The following is a 27,655-nucleotide window of genomic DNA, read 5'->3' as shown; positions in this document are numbered from 1 at the left end:
AATATAATTTTTTAACATATAAATTGCAATGGAATGAATGGTGCGGGTATTTCTTTCTCTTTGTGTGACTTTTACTTCTCTTTCTAGCACATTCAACATATCTACCGAATTTTATTTGGCAACACTGCCCTACCAACTTTGAATAAATTTGTTTTTCCCATCGTAGCTCTCCAGGTAAGTACCAGACATCTTCGATTGTAAAGATCATAATTTGAAATAAAACACATTACAATTTAAGTACTAGGTCTTTATTAACAGAACTCCACCTTATTCTAATGGAAATAAAATGATTGTTTTATTTTATTTTTTATCTTTAATTGAAAACCCCCGCACATTCACAATAACATGACCTTACAGGCTTCGGAAGGTTGTTCAATAGAGGCACTACACTTTAAAATCACATTGATATGCATTCATCGACCAGCGACAATGTTTTTTAAATTTCCCATTTCAACAGGTTTTCTCTTATGAAGTTTTCTTACAAGTTTATACATAATATACACTAAGAAGAGATACCTTATTCAGTAAGACAGTTCATTTTCCTAAAATTTCAAATGAATTCATCTGGAACATATAAATATTTACACTAAGTTTTAGATTTCAATATTTACATAACAGTTTAAACAACATTTAAAACACTTATGTAATATAATGAATCCGATTATTAAACAACCATTTTATTGAAGTCTTAATTAATTATTTTTTTATTATGTTTATATAAGACTTTTCTATTCTTTTTGCTCTAAAGTTTTTTCTGATTTATTTACTTATGATCACATTATTGGAAAGATATTTAAAAAAAAATCAATTATATATATATTTTACGTAACCTATCACACAAGGATGTGAAATGGGTTTACTTTTATGGTTTTTCTTATTAATATAAGATATTTTTTTAGATACAAATGTAGTTTTGTAAATTAAAATATTTCCACCCTTTGAAAGTGTATTATGTCTTTTTTATAGCAAATTTGAAACCATTGTTAACTTTTTTGTTTCAACTAAATTAAAATTTAGACTGGATTCTTCATCATGGATCACTTTGACAAAATCACTCCAAGAGTGGTGCTGTAAATGCCAAATAAATGATTTATTTCATGTTGCTAGTAGCTAACACACATTTGATTTATTTTGGATTACGATAATGTGAAATAAGAATGGAAATAAAATATTTTATTAAGAGATGAATATGCCATGCCTATGAATAATTTAACAACAGCGAAAACAGCAGCAGGAGTTTCACTTATTATATTTACAAATTAATCTGATAATCATGTAAATGTAGGCTATGAGAAAAGTTATTGCTATATTAACTTAGTACATTACTTGAAACAATAATCTGTTCCTACTTGTGTATTAGACAGTTTCATAGAGAGGATAGTTATTTTTTTCAGTGATTAATTAAAGTTGTTAAAGGGATCGAGTGGCTTACATTATTTTTGAGTTTTATCCTATAGATATATGTAGGTACTTGGAACAATATAAAACATTTAGATTTTTTTTGAAAAATGGTAGAATTTTTCTATGCTGTGAAATAAAAGCTTGAGTCAAATTATTATTTTAAATATCTTTATTATATTTAAGTTACATCATTATGGGTGATAATGATTGATGATTTTTTGAATTTATAAAAACAAAAAAATGCATTATTACATTTTGATCTAGATATGGGAAATCAAATAAAAACCGAATTAATTAACGACTTCTTTAAAATAAGTCATGACTATACTCAGTTTTTGGATTCAATCATTTTAAAACTAATCACGCCAATCTGTTGCCAAAATTATCTAGCTCCTAATATATTTGACAAATTGACATAAAGAACTTAAGCTAGAAGGAAATATAAACTGAGAAAATATAAGAAATGTCATCCCAATTAGGCAACCGATACAGTAACGGTAGCTCATTAGGTACATCTCTTATCTAAACCATATTCCTAACATTTGTATTGGAATGGATTCATTAAAAATTTTGAGATTAAAATATATTTATATGGTTTAAGTAGGCATAGAGATAGGATGAGTATGAGGTAAACCTAGTATAATGTTCCTAATCTAAAAATATTAAATTTTTAAAAATTATTTTACATTTACATAAAATTTTTTAAATGTCAATATAAAATAATTTACAAGTATGTAGCCTATAAAATGTTTTATTTTACATAGTCATTAATTTTGTAAAAAATATAAATTATATAATTATGTAATTAGATATACAACATTATTTATTTGGCGATAATAGAAAAATGTAACAGAAATATTATCAAGTACCGTGTCATGGTCTCGTGTATATTATTCTTAATAAGTAAGAAGGTACAGAATTCAATTGACCCAATAATTATTTGTCCCTTTTTATAAACAACAGATAAGGTTGTTTACAGGAATGATACATGTGTATTTTGTAGTTTTCATAAAAAATAAGGGCTTTATAACATTACTCAATAAGTTCATAGATTGACTGATAAAGCTTCTTCAAATGGGGTTGTTTTTTTATGCAAATGCTTAATTTTAACTCATCAATAATACCATTTAATATTTGCTATTGACGGTTCTACCCTTTCCAAGGTAATCTATGAATAAAATACTGTGGGTATCCTAAAATATGGATACCAAAACCTTATCAGCCGACCCGAACAAACCTTGCAGTTTTATTTGCTTTCCACTCAATTGACTGTCAATTTAACTATGAAGCTTCATCCATTGTCACACACTGCATACTTTTTTCATTGCGCTGAAACAGCTCCAACGCTCTGAATCGTCATTTGATTGACAGTGAGCAAACACAGCACTCACTTTTAATAGAATTTTTACAATGACAAATGTTAAATACTTTGCCTTCTGATATCTGTAAGGTGTTGGCTATCACACGCAACTTCAATTTACTATTGGTCAAAGCTTTTATGTGGACTTTTTTGTCATTCTACAAACTTATTGAGTGTTTTTATGTATAATCTGATTACAGGTTAATTTTCATTCAATAAACAGGGGAAAATTATTTTATTTTAGAAACGTCATTCAGCTTTAAACGAATTTGATTTTTAAAAACATTTTCACTTTGTCTTGTGGTCCGTGGAATCATAAAAATACTACATAGTTTAATATAATATTATCACAATGAGAAAATATTTCATTTCTTCAACTTTCTGACGGATGGAATTTTAAACTGCGTGTGGCTGGAATACCAGTCGTATTCGGAAGTAATTTTTCAGATTCGCTGTCAAGATCACCGGCAGAAAAGCGATGCCTCCGAAAACTACTGCTTTTTCTATCTCTGGTATTTTCTCTTTTGAAGTCGTTATTTTTCTTTTTGCATTCATTGTCTAATTTCTCTAAGCTTAATTTTTGTGTCGGTGTATAACTACCGGACACGTCTTCCGAAGACACTTGGAGACTGGAAGTTTCTTGGATGGTGCTCAAAGGTTTGACGTCATTCTCGATATCGAGAATGGTGCAAAGGGTTCGTCTGTTCTCTTCGTGCAGAGAGGTGAAATCACTAGGATCCAGGCCTAGTAGAAGCATGACTGTTGTAGGATTTTCAGCTATGTACTGAGTCACGGCTGGAAGCAGGTACATATCATCTCCCTCGGTTTGTGTTGATCTAGTAGATCTGGTGCGTGGCTCCTGGGTGCCGGATTGTTCATCCACCCAGCAGAACATCTCCGGTGGATGCGAGGAACTCCGCGCCAGTGGCGCCGATGTATGGCCACCGACTCCTTGTGTCCACTGGAGGTTCGGGTTGGAATGTGCCGCATGCCAGTGCATTGGGGTTGTCATCTCTTGTAATGCCTGGATTGCGTTTCTTACCTGAAACAAAATTTATAATAAGACCAAATACATTACAAATGCAACCAAAAAATGTGTGTAAAAGTGGCTTTATTAGGATTTGGGAATATTTTTTTTTTAAACTTCAAGAACCAGTTCAGGGAGAGAATGAAAAATCACTAATATGTATTTTGGCTCCCTGGGTTTCAAACCCGGGACCCTCAGTACGGTAGTAAAACTTGCCAACTACTACACCACGAAGGCGAAAAAATCCCCTCATTTACAAATATTTAGCACCATTTAACTATTAAATATTTATTCATTATAGTATTTTAACTAAATACTTTACATATAAATGTCGTAAATGATAATGTGATCCCATATAATTAACATACATACCTCCATACTAAGTGCAGCAACATCATGATGCAGGCTGGATACTTGCGTGTCGAGTCTCTCTACCGAAGATCTCGTGTTGTGAACTTCAAGATTGAGTCCTTCTAATGAATCATCTCCGGGTGGAGGGGGAACTACGACCGACCTCTGCCTTTCAACTCTTTCCCGCAGTTCTCTGTGACTTATAACGCTAGGAGTAGTGATCAATCTGTTTCTTCCCCTCAGTTCCTCAATCCTTGAAGAAAAAAAATTTAAATATATAATTTTCTGCTTCTATTTATACAAATATTCTATTTATGTATATTCTTTATCAAACAGGTGCTGTGGCATAGTTGGGTAGACGCTCGACTGCAAAACTGGCATCGCAGGTTTGATTCCCGACAGTTGCGAAATGAATTCAGGACATATTTATTTTCTATCGGTCTGAATGTTTGTGATGTATTTTTCACATTTACCTTCCCTATCCTTTCTATCTTACCTGCAGAGAAGACCTTAAAATAGAGGTTTTGCACCCGCAGTCCTTTAAAATAATAATAATAAAACAATCTGATCTTATTGCGCTTCTATTTTCATTAATACATTCACCTTATTTGTTTATTTTACCATTCTTCCCTCTTTAATTCATTTTTTATCTATTTGAAAAATATTTAGGATACTTAAAATACAATTAAACAATACATTTTATTAAAAATGCAAAAACAACACTTTCTCCCCTGTAGCGGGTAAATATAAAGTTAAAAATATGCCGCTTTTGCTGGGATACATTTTCTAGACATTCCGAAAACATGCACAACTGAAAATTGACGATTTTTGATTTATGATGTTCTTGAAAGGAGTGAGCGATGTCTTAACCATCACATCTTTCTTAATTTAATTGATGATGCTTATCTTAGCCTTGCATTATTTTCTTATTTCACTATTTCAACATCTATCATGGACTGTTTTACTGCACATTTAAGTATTTAGTATAAAGAATTAATTTATAGGACTAGATACGGGTGGTACAGAGCCAATAGAAAAAGGCGGTGGGAGAATCGATACCGAGTAATTCTTCAAGTATATGTATTCTGTTAGCCAAAGTATTATATTGTGAGTGTTTTTGCCTAGAATTTTCACTTATGAATTACAAGAAATTAAAGTAACTCTAAACATAAAGAGGAAATCCACTCAAAAGTGGGTATAGGCTATAAAACTTATAAAGTTGAAGCCTAAGGGCGATTGTCCACCACGACAATCGTGCTGGACGGTAAAATTAAACGGTATCCGGGTAGTGGACAAGTGCCCTAAGTAGGGCTATGATAAGCGATGTCTAGATTTCAGGCACTTGGACATTAGGTATAAATTATAATTACCTTGCAGTAAGTTTGGGATGTCTTGGGCTGGTAGAAGTTTGATGTAGAGGGGATTTCTTGGCAGGGGATATTGTAGTGTGGTCGTCTGGAGCATTTTCATCATCCTCAGAAATAGACGGCAATGTCAGAGATGGTATTCCGTTTACATCAGATTCTTGCTGTAAAATAAAAAATAAAATGATTTAAAAAATAAAATAAAATGAATGAAGTGAGTCCACAGACAAAAGGTCACTATCGTTTTATTTGTTTCTAGTCTTATAAATTATTTTGTAATATGTATTTTATTCAACAAAAGTGTAGGTACATATGTAACTATTACCTATTTAAAAAAAATAGGATATTGTTAGTAAATATGCAATGTATATATATTTATTAAATGTCATGCATAATTAAAAAATTTAAACCGTTTATATATTTGTTAAATATATTTTTATGTTCTACATATTTACACATCTAGTACAAATCTAATATTCCCCATTTTTTTTTTTATAAATTCAGAGGTAAATTTTTCAAATTATACCTGATTTCATTATGCTTTCTATGATGGGTATATTTAAACATTTTTTTGTAAATGTTATACTTCATTTTAAGACTCCTGCTGTATGTTGTATTTATTTGATCAAATATTCAACAAAATTAAACTAAGAAAATAAATGGTAAAAGTAATTTGAATATATGCAAACTGAAAACCCTTAAACACCGACAATTAATCATATTTTTTATATGAAATGTAACTGTCTATCATTCCATCCTTTTTGAACTCTTCTCGCACTCTCTCCTTCAACACCTTACCAGATCCTACTTCTCATGCCTTTCTTTCTCATGTCTTTCAACCATTAGTTTAAAATAGCCCAATTCTTAAAATAATTCCTACTGCAATTACTCGTACTTCATGTTTTGTTTTCTTTTATAATTCTAGCTCAGGGGTTCCCAATTTTTTTCACCCTGCGGCGTACTTACAAGTTTAGTATTTTGTCACGGCGCCATACTTTAGTAAGCTATTTGGAAAAGACAATGTGACTATTTATGTAAATACATATATTATAGTCATAGGTAGGTACCTAGAATAATAGTAGTTGGGTAGAAAGATGCTAGCTCTCAAAAAAGAAAATGTTGCTTCATAGGTACCCGAGAATATTTGTGGTTTCGAATAATGATAGAGGATCGACTTACGGCACCCCTCTTTACTTTCTACGGCGCACCAGGGCGCCGCGGCGCCCACTTTGGGAACCCCCGTTCTAGCTTATTTGTCTACCGATTTCAAACTTGTATAAGGTATTCACAAAGCTCGACTACTAACAGTTTATTTTTCGTTGGTTAGAAGATATTGCTTCATAGCAATAATGATACTATACAATATAAACATAATAAATAAATATGATGTAGAAGGTACTATTCGTCATATTCTTCTTCATCTTTTATGTCTATTCACCCTCAAAACTGTTCTAGCCAGTATCTAGTTAAAATATATTGAATAAGCAGTAATTATTCCCTATGGATTAATAATGGCTATAGTATTATTATTTTTTCTAATTACTACTGATGAACACATTTAAAAAATATCTATGTTAACCTATTGAAGTATTTTTCTACTTTTACTAAGTGTAAAATAGGAATAAAGTCATAAGTAGGGGATTGAACTCAGGATCTAAGGTCTTAAGTCAGAAATGCTGCTATAGGACTACACCCGAATCAATTTGTATCATTGTATTTTAAGTATACAGGGAGATTACATCTCTATATTGCAAGCAGTGAGGCCCTATAAATGATGAATGTTTATTCGATAATTTTTGAACAATCAATTATTTTGTATTCAAATGATTTGATTGGAAATTTTCGAGGAAAAAATACCAAATTTCTGTAATACATCAATATCCTTTGAATTTTTAAAGGATATTTTGCATTTTTTTTCATAGAAGATTTTTTAAATTTGGCACCTTTTCGAGGTAGCGTTTGTTATTGTCATCCGTTATAAGTCCATCACTGATTGCAAGTATGTGTTAATTTTGTTTTTTAATTTTTAATCTTTATTATTATAGGTGGGTAGGAAAATCATTCAGGTTTTAGTTTTCTTAATAATAATAATAAAACCCTTATCCGCACCCCAATGGTGCATAGGGCACTGCGTCATATAAACGCAGAGTTATCTTGATCGTTTACACATGAAGGAAAGGTGATCAGCCCTCCGCTTCAGGTACCAGTCCAGGGTAATATTGAATAAATATTACATTGGAAAAATCACTTATATTTATTTGACCCCCCCTGGGAATCGAACCCGGGACCTCCAGAACGGTAGCCAAGCGTGCTGACCATTACACTACGGAGGTGGACTTTCTTATATAAATAAAATTACACTTTCTTATATAAATAAAATTATAGTGGTGATATTTTGGTGAAATATTTATTAAGTATTTTTGCTTCAAGTGAAAAAATTAAAGAGTATTTTTTCTAGAGTTTAAATTTAGTGAAGTAGTAAAATTTTTCTTTTTTAGTTCATCATTGACCGCTATGCCGCTATGACCAAGTGGTGTATAGGGCACCTCATTGAACTGACGTGGTGTTGACTTGATTGGCATGATATATAAAGGCAAGGCGATCAGTCCTGTGCGGATTCATGACATTTCTACATATGTGTAGTTGAGGTTTAAGTTATTTAACAGTTCCGGACCATTAACTATTATTACTAACCCAATTTACTCCAAATGGTGCACATGGCACTACATCCCATTGACATAGTGTAATTATGATTGTTAATTACGTTTAATTTAATTTAATTAAGGTTTAATTTAATTTAATTCAGGTACCATCCAGGGTAATATTTAATAAAAATCACATATATTTATTTTGACCACCCTGGGAATCTAACCCAGGATCTCTAGCACGTAGCCAAACGTTTTAAGTACTACACTAGCGATCCGGACACACACACCACTTAAAGCAAATGGGCAAATATCTAGAAAGCTCAAATGGATTGCGAATTTGACCATAACAAAAGCCAGAAAGCTTTGATAATATTCCTATCAACCTAATACGTGGCTTGTTCAATTAATACGTTGACTGACTTCACAAAACTTATATAAGTTACCAGTCTGGATCCCCTTTAAAGTATTCACCTCCCCGACGCACACACTTATCTCAACGGTGTTTCCACTTTTGGAAACATTCATGGAACGTTTCCTTTGTGATGTCCTTTTGCTCTTTGTCGCATTCGTCTTGATCTTGGGAACAGTCTTAAATATTCTTCCTCTCAAAGGTCTTTTGAGATTGGGGAATAAGAAAATTTCAGAAAGAAAGAGATCAGGTGAGTAGGGTAATAACAGTGATCGAGTATTTGACAAAAAACTCACGAGTTCAGAATTCTGAGTGACCTGGAGCATTGTCTATTCATCAGCTTCAGCCCATTCAGGTTTCAGAACTCATGAGTTTTTGGCCAAACACACAATCAATGTTCTTCTCTACCCACTACTCACATGATCTCGTTCCTTCTGACTTCTTCTTGTTCCCCAAACTCAAAAAAATCTATGAAATGAAGAAGATTTGCGACGATTCCCGAGATAAAGGCAAATACGAAGAAGGAACTGAAGGACACCACAAAAAACCGTTCTAGGACTGTTTCCAAAAAATGAAAACAGCATTGGCATAAGTATGTGTGTCGGGGAGGTGAATACTGTAAAGAGGACTCTGACAAATAACTTATATAAATAAAATACATTTTTAAAGGTGTCTTAAGTTGATATGAAACATGTATCATTTTTCCCTTTTTTATGAAAGAAGATGGAAGTCTGAGCATCCCAGAGCTGGCATTTGGCTAGCTTAAGCGATCACTTCATACACTTGTGTAACTTTCACCATTCTGCCCATTATTGAACATCCATATTGCATTTGTAGAAACCTGTATATATGCAGTGGCGTGCACAGATAATTAATTAAGGTAGGCAGTAGAGGTAGGTAAAAAGGTAAACTAGATATGTACTACTTACTAGGGTAGACAGTAGAGGTAGGTAGTAAGGTAAGCTAGGTACTACTTAGTAAGGTAGGGTAGATACTGGTTACGTTTTTATATGTCACGTGGGTAAGATAGGATAGACAGTGCTTTTCTGCCTGTATGGAATGCACGCCCTTGTATATATATATATATATATATATATGCAAAAATCTTAGGTCTTCGAATACTGGTAAGGTTTTCGATACAAATTACAAATGATACATGTTTCATATCAAGTTGAGATACCTTTAAAATTGACATCTCATCCGTAGGGTGAATAATCCAGTGTCCAATTTAATAAATACAAGTCAAATCTCGGTATAACGAACTTCACGGGACCAAAAAAATATTTCGCCATAACGAAAATACGTTACACTGGATGTATAGGATATGACACATTTAAAATTTATTTTATCGCTATATTATACCCACTCTTATTAGAAAATTTAAATTAGTTATTACTGTTACACTACACCCGATCTTCCGGCCAGTGATCAATACAATAGGTACCTATCTACTACAGGACATAACAGAAATGAAACTATGATTTTCAAACTGTGTGACTTTATTGGAAAAAAAAGAAGCATTGAAAGAAAAGTGAATTAAAAAGCAAGTTCAAATAGGTTTTAAATTTTTGATAAAAAAATCGGAAATTCTCTTTTGGACTTCTCAATGTTTTAAAATGAATTGTAACATTATCTTAAAAATTAGTTCGCTATTCTGAGATCGGCTTCGCTACATTGAATTTGGGTTCAGTTCATTTAATATGGAAGTTTTCCGGGGACGAATTGCAGATTCGTTATACTGGAAATTTTGTTAATTCGGTATTCGCTACAAAGAGATTCGACCTGTAATATGAATATTGTTAAAGTACATTTTGTTCTATGATGTCAGTCTATGTATAGATGGAACAGGTCAAGTATTTACAATGGTTAAGTGCATGCTGCATTTACTAAATGGAATGGCAGTGTGTTAAATGCATTCCTACATCGGGATTGGCCGGTGGCGGTGCCGGGAGAGCCGCCGCAGCGGGGGCACTGTCTCCGGTTGGACTGATGCATCGGATGTCAGTCATGGAAACCTGCCTCGGGTGGACCAAATTTCAACATTATTACTGAACGTTCAAATGCACTGCGGGAGGGCCCGCATACAACAGTTATGATAATACACAATTGACACATATATTTTTATTATTCAATAGTTACTTTTTTTTTTATACAATTTAATACAATTTCAATACATTTCTTCATTCAATCTTATAATTTTAGTTGCGCTCAGCCTCTCCAAAAAACAGACTGAACTCTTATGCTTAGAGAGCGACTTTTTGTTATTGTTGATACTGACATGTTTTATATTTAAAAAAATATTACCGGGGAAACATATAATTTCATGCGGTGCAAGGGAGTTTTCTTGTTTAGTTTTTTTTATTGTATTTTCTGTATATGTTTATATGTTCCTCAAGTTACTTTTTTTGAGTGTCTTTTATATTTTTAATTTCTAAAAGGAGACTGTCGAAATTTTTTAATCCTAAGTACATTTATGTAATTTTGTTGGTATTGTTTTGTGATGCATTTGGGTATTTTAAAATTAATTTTATATTTTTGGGATATGTTTGTTTCTAGTTTTGAGTGATTGTTTTCTTAAAGAAGTTCTATAATGGATGTTTTTTGTAGATATATTCCATTCTATTGGCAGAACCATATAATTTCTAGATAGTACCAATCTTCAACCGATAAGTAGCTAAGTTTTAGTGGCCCCAGTTTTGTACAATGATTATCAAAAAAATGGTCTAAAAATAAGTCTTGAATTGATTAAACATTGTTTTTTGAAGGGGAAAAATACTATGCTTATAATAAATTATTAATAAATCTTATATTTCGGACTTGCACCAACAACTAATCAGCAGAGTAAAGAAAACAATAAAATGCATTTTATTTCAGCCCAAATAATTGAATAAATTGATTCGTTTTTTTTATTATTTTTTAATAAAAAAATATGATTTACTACTCACCTCAGCCTCGTAGCCTTCTCTCAAATTGTATGTGAGGTCATGTTGAATGTCGTTAAGAAATTCTTGTTGGTATTCTGGATACAATCGAAGCACTTCCGCCAACCCCCCCATATGGACGCATTTTAAATCGCAATATGTAAGAGCCTGTAATTCAAAGAAAAAAGGTTACATTTATTAACAAAACTGTATTTGGGGAGTGAGTTTTTTATTTTTTTTTTTATTTTTGTAATATTTATCATAGTCGATTCTATAAACAAAATATTTTCTTGAATCATTTTTTTATTTGCACCAAAAATTTTTTTTCAAGAAAATATTGTTTTAATACAACCACAGGTGGCAGTACAAGTGCCATTTTATATATAAATGACACCGGGTTTTAATTACAACCCCGGCCGTACATGTACGGCCACACTCCCGGGACGGTCAATTAGCAGGTTTATTCAGATGAAGTTTTCTAAGAAGATTCACAATCCAGTCAAATTTATAAAATAGAGATATTTTGAACACCAATGCCGCAAATTTTGTAATAAGATATCTGCTTGTTTATTTTTTCAAAATGCGGTGTTTTTTTGTTTGTGAAATTGACGAAGCTTTTAACAAAATGTCGCTTGTGATATTTTAGCTTTTGCCCATAGACAGTTCGGCTGTCCAAACTTAAAACACAGTAAGGGACATTTTTTTGTAGTACGTTTTTTTACATTACAATCTACTTAGTCCAAAAATGCAAAAAAAACGTACTACAAGAAAAAGTCCCTTACTGTGTTTTGAGTTTGGACAGCCGAGTTTAGTAGTGGGGTCGGCTTGTGGTAACACGATACCTGTATAATATCTTTAATGTCACCCCGAAGGCCCGAGGGCAGGGGGTGGGAGGAAGGAGGAAGGATCCACGCCCGTGTTATTAAATGGTTTAATCGTTCCCACCTTGACGTCGCTACTGGACTTGACGATGACGTCGGAGGAGTTGCCCCCTCCCGAGCCGCCGCCGCCGCCCATCTGCCCGTTGTTGGTGTTGTGCGACCCGGACTGGATGTGGGCATTCATGTCACACCCGACTAGATCTCCCTTACCTGATGACAAGTAATACGTAAGTATGAATCGAAATAAAAATAAGATTCTTAAATGATTTTCCAACTCCAAAATGCAACACTAAGCCATTTCAACAAAACTTCAAATATTTGGGAATTAAATATTTCAATAAACTCCCTAAATAAATTTAAAAAAAATATATAAGTATATAAAAACTCTTAAGAAAAAAAAAATGCCCATTACATATAAATGTTGAAAATATATATTAAAATGACTATTATACCATTAATTATATAAAACATTAAACCATGAGTGTAAGTCCCTCTCCAAGCACAAGAGCTCAGTCTCTTTTTTGGAGAGGCACAGCGAATCTAAAACTAAAAGTTTGCCATATGTATAAATGCTGTAGAAAATGTATTATATTGTAGTTAAAAATGTAACTAAGTATATTATAACTAAGTATATTAAGTAAACAAAAAAAAACATAAAATTGAAAATGATGTTTTTAAAAAATAAAAAATAGAAATATTTGTCTTCTTCTTCTTCTTTTTCTAGATCCTAAGGATCTGTTTTTGCCTCCGCTTGTATCTCTTGAGATGTTGACTCCCAGCTGTCTTTCCACCTTTTTGGTGGTCTACCTAGGCGTCTGCATCCTTCAGGGATTCCTTGAAAGGCGATACGTGGAAGTCTGTCATCTGACATTCTGTTTATATGATCATTCCAGTATCGCCTTCGTTGTCGTCCCCACCTCACGATGTCCTTCGTCTTACACATGCTCCGGATGTCAGTATTTCTTACTCGGTCTCGCAATGTGTTTCCGGTTATGGATAGGAGAGTCTTCATCTCGGAGGTTCGGAGTCGAGATTTTGTTCTAGAAGTATCTGCTCTTGCCTCAGAAATATGTGTGTTTTTACTATTTACAAAAATACTTCAATTTTATACTATTTCTGTGAGCCTAAGCGGCTCATTATTAGAAATACAAAGGTATCAAAATGTGGAAGAGTGGGTTCAAATCGAGAAACTCTGACTCAAGAGTCCGCGACACTAACCACGGGACCACAACCGACACAAGGTTTTCAAGCGTCTCTCATCAAGTATGTGAATATAATCTAGGATTCGGGCCTCACATATAAATGAAAGAGTCTGTGCTTAATAAAAGCTTTCCTAATCTCACGATAGATGGCTTTAGTGAACTCGCGCATTTTATGTTACAAGTTTGATCAATATATCTATAAGTTTCAAGAATTTCAGTAGTGTGGTTGTCAATCATGGGTAGAATTGGCGAATGTTACACGAGTGTAAATTGATCACTTAAACCAACCTATGACGGTCGTAAGCCCTGTAAATATCCAGACTTCCATATTATTTCTTTTTCATCTACGCTGAGATGTAAAAAAAAATGTAATACGTAAGTGGCATATAAAACAGCGACAGTTAACCATTCACGAATTAAGATAACATTGGATAAACAATTTATTTTTATTTTATTTTTTATTTACATAAATTGTATACATTTTTAAAAAACAATTATAAACATATTTCAAATATTTTTTTGCAGAGACCCACCAAGCCACCTTGTGTGTCTTGTCGGTGGAGTTCTTTTTACATATTTTTTTATTGTTTTATCCACTTTAACCTAATATGCACACAAAAAAGAGAGAGAAAAACAAATACTATTTTACAATTTTCATAGAATCAACTCTTGATCAAGCTGTTTCATTTTGAAATTATAAAAAAAAGATAATTGGGTAAAAAAACAAGGAATAAAAGTTGTATGACTATTGTATACACGTAAATTGATCGAAGGAATTACGCAAAAAATCCCTCATTTCCGAGATAGTTTCATTTATTAATATCTATTAATATAAGGAAAATTAAAAACGTAATAATGTCTTGTTTAGAGAGTCTGGAAGCTAATTGTATAAATCAAGGTACAGGGATTTCCTGTAGGATGGGTCCAGTAGGGCTCGTCGGTTTTCAAGGCAATTTGACTCTCATAAATGGACTAATGGAATTAGAGAAGCTGGAGAAAGTACTCTCTAATTTCATTTCTCAATTTGCAAAAGCACTATTCGAATCCAGACGAATATTTTCAGTAAGGAAGACTGACAACGATAGTAAGGAGCTAGGGACGATTGTAACGAATGTCCTAAATCTATATACCTTAACCTGTCCAGGAGTATGGACCTAAATGAACGTCAGTGCGAATTTTCCTTAAAGGAGTATCGACGTTCATGAACGTCGAAGTCCATCTGTCAGTTGGTATGATGTAACTTGTATAGCAATGACATCTGTGGATATTTGTGTGTAATTTTGTCATAGTTCAAAAATATTTCGAAGAGATGTTTAAAAAAAAAAACATAATTTCTGTCTTCATAATACATCGATTTAATGAAAAAAAATTTTTTTCATGTAAAAGGAACCCCACTCCCCAGAGAAAGTCATACATCAATTTCTGTACTCCCGCAAAGGTTAATAAAAAAACGGCAATTCTGAGGTTATAGACCTAGTACGTGCAATATATGACATACAGGCTTTTTACTTCAAATTTGACTGTTTACAAATCAAATTGGACGCCCTTTAAATCAAATTGGACGTTTTACTAAACAAATTGGACTTTATATTGTATTTCATAATAATGTTACGGCGCGGCGCAATAATTCTAACAGCTTGAACTATGACCCCAAGCGCCCGCGGGGCAATGTACGCGGGGAATGTTTATGTTACAAGATCCAACCCTTATAAGATTGATACAAATGAGACTGCACGCACTTGTCGTTGTACTATCATAGCCACCTGTTGAATAAACCGATTGCATCCTTATTACGAGTTATTATTGCCGATACCCGAGCCCCGTAATAATAAAGTTAGAATTTATTTATTTTATTCATATTGGTACTACATAAACCGTGAGTGTGCATACCTGCCCATGTCTTTTATTTTTAAGACTACCAAGTGCGTTACTCGTCAAGTTGGCAAGCCTGTACGGCGCGCTGTCATAGTCTGTGCGCGCGATGTGTTACGGAAGTTTTCAGACAAGATTTTCAATACTACTTTGATTCATGAGTATTATTTATACAGTTTTGAATATTCTTTTTTTTTTAAATAAAATATAATATAACGTCCCAATTGTTTTGTAAAATGTCCAAATTTATTTGTTAAACGTCCAATTTGATAAGTTTTACGTCCAATTTGAATTGTAAGGCGTTCAATTTGGTTTATAAAGCAATTTGAAGGGAAAAACCTGTATACGAGAATACTGGCGCCGTTTTAGGTACAGGTCTTGTTTTTACAAACTCCTCAAAAAAACGAGACACTTGATATCGAGATACTTTGAAAATTTCTTATTTTTTTTACAAAATACAATATTATTCTAAATATCTTTGATGAAAAGAAATCTTAATTCCGGTAATGATATCCTGTATATTTATATTATTATAATTTATATTTGAAGCACTAACTCTGTGATTTTCTATTTTATAATTAAAATGTAACTTTGTTTTAAAATCATTATAAACATAAAATCACCTAATAGTGATTTTAAAACAAAGTTACATTTTAATTATATTTATGTTATAACTTACAATATAACCGATCTTCATTACTATATTTTTCAAATGTGTTAAAAATACGTTCGATGGCTATGCGACCCTAACGGACTAGAGCCAGATGTGACAAATTTGACTACGCAATCTGACACTGTTAACGCTCTTAACAAATTTGATAAATGAGCATGGAAGCAGTAGAATATGTACCTATTGTTTAAAATATTCTTGTCATAAGAAACTTAAAATAATAAAAAAAAACTGAATTCATTTGAAAAAAAAACCTTCATACAGTTGTGAAATTAACAAATGCTTTGAGAAACACTTACATTTTTTTAATGAATTACTTTACATTACCGTCGAAAAAAACATAATAACATATAAGTGTCTAAAAAACATATGTACCTACGTATAAATTGGTTTAGACAATAAATACCAAGTGCCTACCCAAAAAAATATGTATAAAAAAGGAAAACGTATTTCTCGTTAAAACAAATCTCACCATTATTATTACATCCTATCATAAAGCTTGATATACGCGTATCTTTGAGATAGGCGGTGAAATAAAATCCAGAATATAAGTAGGTGAAAGTCTTCTATGACCAGACGGCTCCTAGCACCGGACACTACGTATGAGTATCCAAAAAGCTAAAAACAAAAACTTTATTCTTCTTCTGTCCTTTATTTGTAAGTGATGGAGCGTAGTGGACCGTATCAGATTGATGCAGTGTTAAATTGGTCTTCAATTACATGAACGCAAGGTAATCAGGAGATTCGGGTAATAATTTATCATTTATAATTTATATTTGAAGCACTACTTTTGTGATTTTCCATTTTATAATAAAAATGTTACTTTGTTTTAAAATCACTTTAAATATTTTATTATAACTTAATTATAATGTCTACTGGTTTCGAAGCTAGCCGCTTCTTCATCAAGACTGATCAAGACTGATTAATAGTATAAATCAGTCTTGATAAAGAAGCGGTTAGCTTCGAAACCGGTAGACATTATAATTAAGTTATAATAAAATATTTTTAGTGATTTTAAAATAAAGTTACATTTTAATTATAATAATTTATCAATATGAAAGTGAAAACATCACAAATATTTATTTTAGCCGCCTCCCGGAAATAAAATACAGAACATTATGCACGGTAGTCAAATACGTTAACCACTGCCCCGCGAATTCAGAAAAATGGATACCAGTAGAGTCATCTACATTCTATCATATTCCAATCCCATATGTACGAATCTGGAGCGCAGGACTGATTACCCTGGCTTCATACAGTCCTGATCGAGTTAACAACGCGTCTATCAATGGGATTTAACCGGACTTTAGTTGTGCTTGGCCAGAAATAAATAAAAAAAATGTCTTACGCTAGTTGGAAATTTTCAAATCTGAGATTTATAATAGTTCCCACCTAAATAAGATTAATTTACGTGGGTATTATTTTCTTATTGAGATTTTTAATAGTACCTACCTTATTTTCTTATCGAGATTTTTAATAGTACCTTCCTAAATAAGATTAATTCAGGTGGGTATTATTTCTTATTTGAGATATTTAATATTACCTACCTAACGGCCATATCGAGAAGCCATATCAAGATCACTAGATTCTCCTGTTCCCAACACAGATTCAAATAAAAACATATTGAATTAGTTAGAAGAAACAAAAATCCACTTAATGATCTAAAAACCTTGTACATAATAAGCAAAATAAATAATAAATGCATCCCATCCAAAAAAAGCCATATCAAGGTGGTAAAGCGTTCTTGACGAGATTTTTTTAAAGAAAATATTGATAGGTAAATTGTAATCATTATTTGTGTTAAGTATAGCCAACACGGTATAATATTATGACAAAAAGTAAAATAAAAAAAGTGTCCGGTGCTATGAGATTTTCCCTTACAAACAAAGCTACCCCTATAAAGATATTTACGTTAGGCGTAAAACTAATCATAAAGAGTGGAATAATGGGTATGTGTTTCTTTGAAATGGGGTGCCTACACGATTCCGGGGTCGGGAAGGTCTACATTTAGATCATACTTCACATGTGGGGTGACTAAAAACATTTATATGTTGTTATATTTGAGATAAATACATTAAAAAACTGTATCACGGTAAAATATTTCAAATTTATTAAATTTTATATTTACCTACTAGCTAACCATCATGCCGCTTTACTGAAGGGGTAAGCGGAGAGAAAAGAATACCATACTACTCTATCTTTGCAAGCATTCTTCCTCTCTTCCACATTTATGCATCTCCTCATGCAACCCGCCGATTAATTCAACTCCTTATCTGACCACATCAAAGCATTTGAAATAACAAGTTTTCCTCGGTCTTCCTCTCGTGCTATTTTCAAGTACATTCACCTTATATATTTGTTTTACTGTTTTTTATCCACTCATTCGTTCCACGTGCCCAAACCATCTCAACATACCATTCTTACAATATTTTGAGTGTGTCCAAACACTAGTTCACAAATCTGGGTTTTCTCCACTTATGAAGTTATTTTTTACATTTTTAAAATCTCCGATCTTGCATACATCTAAATAAAAGGGTCTCTGCTTCCTTCTATAGATGACTCTAGTGAACTCACCTATACAGTGTCATGAGACTAATGATATACCAAATGTAGGATTAATGATATACCAAAAAATGAGTAGTGTTGTTGTCAACCATGTCAGAATGGTGAACGTGTGTAAATTGATCATTTAACCAGCCTATGACAGGTCATGGTATGACAAGTCCTGTAAATCCCAGACATCCATAATCTTCTTCATCTATGTTGACATATGAAAAAGTAACACTTTTCTTAATTTAATCGATAATGGTTATGTCAGCCTCGCTGTTTCACTATTAATTTATTTGATTAAATAATTTTCTTATTTTAGGCTTAAGTTTTATCTCCGGTAACAAATGAACAGGTTTGTAATGTTGAAACCTTTCGGTTGTATTAGTTTTTCTACTCTATGGAGTAAAAAGCTAAAGTTTTGCACAAAACGTCACGTGACTTTAGTTTGTATCTGATTTTCAAAAGGTAAACTACAAAGAGAAAAACTTGGTTACTATGTAGTTCAAAAACTCCTCGATGAGGGTCTGAGGGTCGTGGTAAAAACTTTAGAATAGATCTCTGACCCATTTTCTAGATCACTCGTGAATAGGGTGACCAAATTTCTAATTACACAAAGATTTTTTTTATCAAGCTATTTTTGCCCCAATTCGATATTGATAAATACTGTTGCAAACATTGTTATCAAACACCGTATGTGAAGACGTACTTACATTAAGTCAGTTACTGACGTCAGTAAGTACTGTTGTATAGCTGACTTACACCGTTTACACGTAGTTATCAGACGATGTTTTTATTTCACGGTGCCTACCTATCTAACCATGGATGGATCCAGTGGACTCACGTGCATATTGTCATGAGGTTAATGATATATGTGGGAGTTCCAAAATTTTAAGTAGCAAGGTTGTCAATCATGGGTAGAATGGTGAATGTTGCACGTATGTAAAGTGATCACGTAACCAGCCTACGACAGGTCATAAGTCCTGTAAATGCCCAAACTTCCATATTATTTTATCTATGCTGAGATGCCAAAAAATGGAATAATAGATGTTTCATTTCAAATTGAGACACCTCCATATAACATTGTTATATTATTATAGAAATCCATATAAAAGTTGATACCTACGTTTTAATATCGAGTAAGACTTGAATTGAAATTGAAACTGGAAAGTTTTAAAAATAGGTGCTTGAGGCAAATAATGGATGAAAAGTGGTATGACTTCGTCGAGAATGAGGACGTGAGGAGAAGAACCCAAAAGCCCCCCATTTTAGAAGTCGTGAAGAAGAGAAGATAGACATGGTTGGGACATGTCCTTAGAATGCCACCTGAGAGCATTAACCCTTCATGTCTCTTCTGGCTTCTCCTTCTTGGCTTCCTCCCAAGTGAGTTGGATGCCGGACTTACCTGGGGGGAAGCCAAGGAGATGGTGTGTGACAGAGTGACTTGGTGACGTCTCGTGTTGGCCATATCTCTACATGAGGGAGTACGGCTTTTATCCTTGGCTCTACCCGACCCAGTTTCTCCAGCGTATGCTTGGCTACAATAGTTTAGAGACTAGAAGGAACGTATATTTGATTACGCATTTTTATCGATTGTTGCGCGGTATGATCGATAATCCTGAAATTATCCGGAACATTGGTCTGTATGTTCCCGATAGTTACCTAAGACAGGGTCGACATAGATTGTTTCACATTCCTATACACAGGACCAACCTGCCGATGGTTATGCCTGTAGGAAGAGCTACCGCTATGTTGAACAATATCTCATTGGATATTGATCTGTTCCAAGTGTCTGAAGGAGTTTTTCGAAGCGGGATTCTTCTACACCTTTAGCAATAGTATTCTTGCTTATTTTCTATTTTTGTTAATGTATACGATCTAAATTTAAGTTTGTAATGTGTATTTTAACTATATGCCATAGGGAGCGAATATGGAAAAAGAAAAACAGTAATAAGACTTGAATTTTGAGAAGATGTCCACTTACCCAAGATGGCGACCACCATGTCGTTCTGCATGACCTCCATGGAGCCGTTGCAGATGTAGTAGATGTAGGACAGCGCGTCCCCCTTGTGCACGAGGTACTCGCCCGGCGCGCAGAAGTTGGCGCGCACGTGGAGGCTGAGCAGCTTCAGGCAGCCCTGCGAGGCTGCCTCGAAGATGGGCAGCTGCAGGATCTCGCGGTGCAGGTGCATGGACACGTCACCTCGCAACTCCTCCGGAAACTCTTTTAGCGTCTTGGAGGGAGGGAGACATGACATATTCATCATTCGTTCGTGTGTCATTCTGTGGGTTGCACTCCTATATAGATTCTAGGTTTGTCAGCTAATTTACTGTCAAGAAAATGATGTTGTTTGTGATGGTGTTTTGATTTAAGGTTTCTTCGGGCAAATTTTCTTGTAAAATAATTATGTTGTATGTGATTTCAACAATGATTTTAGGTTCATTAGCTAGTTTACTGGCGAAATAATGATATTGTTCTTGATTTTATTTTGATTTTAGGTTCATTAGATAGTTTACTAGTGAAACAATGATATTGTTTGTGACTATGTTTTAATTCTAGGTTCATTAACTAGTTTACTCGTGAAACAATGATATTGTTTGTGATTATGATTTGATTCTAGGTTCATAAGCTAGTTTACTGGTGAAACAATGATGTTGTTTGTGATTATGTTTTGATTCTAAGTTCATCAGCCAAAAATTTTGGTGAAATAATTATATTTTTGTGATTGCTACATTACTTCTAGGTTTATCAGCCAAATTTTCTGGTAAAAAATAGTGGTTTTGTCATTATATTGAAAGTTATCCCCACGCATTCCCAGATCTGATACAGAAGCATCTAGGTTTCATGACAGACCTTCTGTTTTTTGTCATTGTAACTTTGATTTTATATCCATTAGCCAGTTTACTGGTAAAATAATGATATTGTTTGTGATTGTAATTTGATTCTAAATTCATCAGCCAGTTTGCTGTTAACGTAATGATTTTGTTTATTCCAAGTTCGTCAGGGTATTTGCTGTTAATGTTTGTGATTGTATTTTGATTTCATGTTCATTAGCCAATTTGCTATTCAGATAATGATGTTGTTTGTTATCGAATTTTCATTCTAGGTTCAAAAGTTAATTTGCTGGTAAAACAATGATGTTGGGTTGTGATTCTAGTTATTAGCCAATTTATTGGTAAAATAATGATGTTGGCTAACCTAACCTAACTTTACCTAGCCTTACTTGACTCAACAGTACAGTGAGAAAGAAGAGAAATAACTACACCTCAGAATTACTACATGATAAAAATACTATGTGATCGTAAGAATTTTTGATTGTAAAGCTCATGAGATATGAGTAGGTCCACGGATAAAACCATCCTTAAATACGGCACTTACCCCTACTTAAAACGTAGATAAGGGAGAAAGCAAAACCTTCGATAAGTTTTTATTTTCCGAATTAGAGACATTTTCCTTTAAAAAAAAACGTGTGCGTGGTATCTACACGAACACTATTTATCTATATTAAAAACATTTTATCTATTTTAAAAACATTTTTGATATTCTTTACGAAGAGATTTTATTAAAAATAAACTTGATTGCGGCTCTAGATGCTCCTACAAATGAATGCATTTCTTTATTACATTATAGTTATGTTAATGTTCAACAGATTGTAATATAATGGGATTACCTACCCGTAGACAAGTTAATTCCGAGTCTCTTGACAGAAATTACTGATCGATAATACACAACGATTAAGCTAAGGTCTACTTTAGATATCTGAATACATTATTATTAAACCAAATATCAGACCGCAGAGAATCTTAGGGTAAAATATTATCATTATCATATACCAAACACACTATTTGGTAATAATTTTCATCAATTATAGCGTTTATGATGTTAGTTACATGGTACGGCATTAGTTCGCGGATTATTGCTGAGTTAATACAAATTTCTGGTTTATTAATCTTAGTTTATATTGCTGATATTTCTGTTTACAGCGTCATTTGTTTATATCGTTGTTTATATCGTTATTTATATCGTTATCAGCATTCAATTCTATGCCATTGAGTTCGTATCACCGGGAACATTCGCTAAATTTAGTGCGCTGATTGTGAATTTGTAAAATCACTTAACCCCATGACAATTGATGTAGCTTTGTTATTATTTTTTATTTCTTGCAAAAGTTTTGATAACTTGTTTTTTTTTCCTTACTTCAACTTTTTTACTTTAATATTTATTTCAATTTTGCTGGTTCTCGTTTAACATATCGCTCACTCTTTTAAAGAACGTTATAAATAAAAAAATCGTCAATTTTCAGTTGTGCATGTTTTCGGAATGCCCAGAAAATGTACTATATCCCAGCAAAAGAGGCATATTTTTAACTTAATATTTACCCGCTACAGGGCAGAAGGTGTTGTTTTTGCATTTTGAAGAAATGGTATTGTTTAATTTTTTTTTATATACCTACTTAATATTTTTCAAATTGAGAAAAAAAAACCTTCAGGTTTTACCTAAAAAGATCTGTTGCACAGTAAAAAGTTCAATTAGTGGCTAGTAATTTATTTTTAATACATTGTATTGAAAAGGGTTAGAATTATATTGTACATCCGTGGAAAGGCTATATAGAATTTATACACCATATATTAAATTAAATTACAATAAAATTATGAGAATAAAATATAAACAAAAATTATAAATGTAATTGGTTTATGCACAGTAAACTATAATTATAAACGCTATCCTAAGAAGTTAAATGGTTAGCGTGATTGGGAGGTCCCGGGTTTGATTCCTAACTAGGTATTTCGAGGGTTAAAATGCCGAGGGTAATAATGTCTAACTTACAAATGCCAATACTATTGGATATCAATGTCTTTCATGCCTCTCGTTATTACAAGGATTTCCTTATCTTTCCTTCCCACGTCCATTTTAGTAGCAGGTATTAACTTTTATTTGTCATCTTAATCTTCTCTCTAGGGCTAATGTGACAGAGACATCGAAACAAAAGAATTCAATTCCAGCAGATCTTTTTTTAGAATTAGGAAGGTAGGTACTGTAGGAGTTGCCATAAAGATAAAAATAAATTGAATTGCACACACTTTAAGGCGTTGAAAATATTAAATATTTAAATTTAGATAATCAAATAATATACAGTGAAACCTCTCATAACGACCAATTTTTATTTTGCTCCCTTAATGAGCGACATTTCGCATTACGAGTTACGGAGAAGAAGCAAGTCCCCTTTTCACGACAAACTTGTAAGCCGGGACTTCCGCGCCGGGACTCGAGGTGGATAACAACGATATTGAAGAGCTAGTGGAAGGAATATAGTCAAGAGCTGACCACCGAAGAACTTATTGAGTTGTATCGTGTTTCACAGAAGAAATAATGGAGGAGAGCTTGTTAATAGAGGAGGAGGAAGTAGCAGAGCAACAATCTTCTAGCACAATAAGAGAAATCCTAAAAGCATGGGAAACTGTTGCATCGTACATTAAATAGCATCGCCCTAATAAGGAGGTGGCTATTCGTGCTACAAATTCATTCAATGAAATTGCTGTGACACATTTTCAACAAATTTTGTAGCATGGCAAAAACAAATGATAGGTAGTTTTCTAGTCAAAAAGGATTAATTATTTTTCGTTAATTCATAAATTTATTTACGTTATTTTTTAAATCTAAATTGAATTCTAAATTGTTACAACTTGACAGTTTATAAGTAATTTTATTTGAATAAACGTTAAGTAAAAATTGAGTATTCTTTTGGCATGGAACGCATTAGGGAAAAAATGTTTCGCTTAACGAATTATGCTCGTTATGAGAGGTTCCACTGTATATCGTTTTAAGTCTACTGTTCGTCATGTTATTTTTAGTTGGCGTTAATGTTTTCGACCTGACTAATCCGGATTTATGTGTAAATTTCAAATATAGCTACCTACGAGTAAAATACGTAAGTCTAAATTAATTATTAAGGACAATTTTTACTTTATTTCCAAAATAAACATGTATTCATAAAGGTGATCGATTCCTTAAGAAAGACTAAATAGGAGATATAAAATAAACAATTTTAACATTACTCAAGGACTTTTATTTCTCAGTCCATCTATAAACATTCATATCGCTCACTCCTTTTAAAAACGTCATATATAAAAAAAACTTGATTTTTCAGGAGATCGTTTTAAAAGTTTAGGAATATAATGAAATGTATTAAAATCAAATATCAAGCCACTTATTGAGCTTTTTACTGTGCAATAGATCTTTTAAGGTAAAATTTAAAGGTTTTATTTCCATTTGAAAAATATTTAGTTTATTTAAAAAGATAATTAAACAATTACTATTCTTTAAAATGCAAAAACAACACTTTCTGCCCTGTAGCGCGTAAATATTAAGTTAAAAATATGCCGCATTTGCTGGGATGTAGTACATTTTCTGGGCATTCCGAAAACATGCACAACTGAAAATTGACGATTTTTGATATGTGACGTTGGTGAAAGGAGTGAGCGATATATGCTTTATTTTTCTGCATAAAATATTTGATCAAATCCAAAAATTTGTAAATGTTACATTTGTTTTGTGATTAAATATGTTAGAAGTAAAGGTGGACTTATCTACATTACAAACTAAAAACATAAACATAACAATCTTCTAACCCTTATACGCACCCAATGGTACATAGGGCACTGCATCGTATTGACGCAGTGTTATCTCGATCGTTACTTACACGAAAGCAAGGTGATCGCTCCTGCGTTTCTGCTGAAGGTCTGTCAGTAAGCCTAGATGCTTCTGTATCAGATCTAAGAATGCGGTGAGACAGCTTTCAATATCCTTACCCAACCCTACTGCCTACCCCGATTAAAACTCTGTGCACGCCACTGCTAATTCTCCTTGGCATTTAAAGGTTAATGGATAATTCTCGTCATCTCTTATTATTGGGTAGTAAATTAATATAAAAAATCACAAGACTATCGGTAACATTCTTATTGAAATCTGTAGAGAAGTAAGAAGGATATTAAGGTTTAAATATTAGATATTTTAATAAAACGAAAAACGGGCACTGCTATACGTCATCAAATTTGACTTCATCGGGTGTGTTATGTAGTATATCCCTTTATGTATCTGCTTTATAGAGCTGTAATAGTAGTAGTGTGGATTCGTTTCTGTGACGTCATTCGTTATCAACTTACGAAAACAACGTTTTTACGAAGGCGAATTTTGCAAAAGAAGATGATGAATGAAAATATTGATTATATCGGCTGTTATAAACACAAAACGATTCTTACACAATCTTTCAGAGGTTGAGTATGTTAAATGAGATATTCCTCCCGAGTGATAACACCCTATTAAGCTGAATAGATATAAAAGACGACAAAATTAAACGATATCTTACTTCATGCATGTCGATCCCGTGGTTGAGGGACCACATCGTCTGGAAGTAGTCCTGCATGCGCTGCTTGAGCTCCTTGGGGATCTGGTGCAGCGTCAGGAAGTCCTTCAGGTCTCTCCACTTGCACTGGTACAGGGACCTCCTGGAGTACATCCTCTGGATGATGGCGGTCACGTTTCCGAATACCACGGCATGCATCAGAGCTGCAACAAAATAATGATAATGTATTATGAAATGGAAAATCAAAATATTGCTGATTGAATATTGACACATGTACATGGGGCTTACAATAAATGTTGCAAAAACCCATGTGTTGTGCAACAACTCATGCCTAGATGCCCAACAACCCTTGACGTTGAGTAAACGACTCATCGAAAGGGTAGAGAGTTTCAATTACTTGGGAGCTTACGTGACTGAAAATGGCAGCCTTCAAAAGGAACTGGGAGTGCGATTAGGACTCGCGGTGTGTGAAGGCTGTCTGGAGATATATGGAGGCGGCATTTGGTCTTCACCGAGTATAGGATTTATACTTGGTGAAGACCAAATGCCGACTTTTCAATGCCTGCATTGATCCTGTTCTCTTATACGGCTATGAAACATGGCACCTTACAAAGTCCCAGAGCAGCCGTGTACTAAGCTTTGAGAGAATAGGTGTCTGCGGAGAATTTTAGGCGTGCGGTGGTTTAACTTTGTGAGGAATGAAGAGATAAGGCGTAACACGCAGCAAATCTTGGTCACAGCTGAGTCAAGAAAAGGCGATTCAGTTGGCTTGGCCATGTACTCCGCATGCCTCCTGAGAGCCTTAATCAAGCTTGATCTTTTACAAGGTATCAGGTTCGCGCCGCCCAGGACAACCACTGCTGACAATTCGTCGGCAGTTCTCGTTAGAACTTTGGGACACGGATTTGACTTGGGAGGATGCAAGGGAGCTGGCAGCCGACAGACAAGCCTGGAGACAGTTTGTGGACTCCATATGCTCCACCTAAGGAGCGGATATGGTTTAATAAAATGTAATATATTAAATATCGACGGCTTCAACTTCAAGAAAATGATGTTGATTTTTAACCAAATATAAATTTACTACATTTTGAGTGTGTTTAGATAAAAAAGAGTACGTAATAAAAGCTTCCCCTATTGTGAACATGTGAGTACTTTGTCACTAGATTAATCAATACATTTAGGAGTACCAAAAATTTGAGAAGTGTGATTGTCAATCATGGGTAGAATTGGTGAATGTTGCACGCGTGTAAAGTGATCACTTAACCAACTTATGACCTGTTAATGCCCAGACTTCCATATTATTCTCCTTCGTCTATGTTGAAATGTCAAAAAGTATAAAAAATATTTTAACATGATTTGACCTTTTTACATTACATTATGACGAAAAATACGCCGCAAAACAGATTTAAAACCTTAAAATAAGTTCTGTCAAAGAAAATACGAATTATGATAACCGCAAGTATGGCTCCATCATACAAAAAATATGTCACGCGTCTTCAAACTTTCATTACTTGTCAATTTTCTCATTTTTTGTATCGCGTGTGTTTGACATTTTTAGAGAGAGACGATTTTTGATTAAAATTTTACTTGATTAATGTCAGTATTTCTTAAAATTAAAATTGACACGTGTTTCGATGC

General features: G+C 33.4%; 1 protein-coding gene across 1 annotated transcript in view; it reads right to left on the bottom strand.

Moving 5' to 3' along the window:
- Positions 1-262: 262 nt before the first annotated feature.
- The window catches only part of Elk (Eag-like K[+] channel), a 235,692-nt gene continuing 208,299 nt past the window's right edge, over positions 263-27,655 (bottom strand). The window contains exons 10-16 of the mRNA XM_088269582.1: positions 26,021-26,220; positions 20,638-20,887; positions 12,427-12,572; positions 11,506-11,649; positions 5,510-5,667; positions 4,161-4,392; positions 263-3,803 (exon numbers count right to left, since the gene is read on the bottom strand). Of these exons, the coding sequence (XP_088125708.1) occupies positions 3,135-3,803; positions 4,161-4,392; positions 5,510-5,667; positions 11,506-11,649; positions 12,427-12,572; positions 20,638-20,887; positions 26,021-26,220 (1,799 nt within the window). The 3' untranslated portion in view covers positions 263-3,134. The remainder of the gene's footprint in view (positions 3,804-4,160; positions 4,393-5,509; positions 5,668-11,505; positions 11,650-12,426; positions 12,573-20,637; positions 20,888-26,020; positions 26,221-27,655) is intronic.

The sequence above is a fragment of the Brachycentrus maculatus genome, unplaced genomic scaffold (genome assembly GCF_059751285.1).
Source record: "Brachycentrus maculatus isolate JH-2025_06_01 unplaced genomic scaffold, ASM5975128v1 h1tg000357l, whole genome shotgun sequence".
NCBI classification, from domain to species: domain Eukaryota; kingdom Metazoa; phylum Arthropoda; class Insecta; order Trichoptera; family Brachycentridae; genus Brachycentrus; species Brachycentrus maculatus.
The sequence above is the reverse complement of the archived record's forward strand: the minus strand, read 5'-3'. Positions and strand labels throughout refer to the sequence as shown.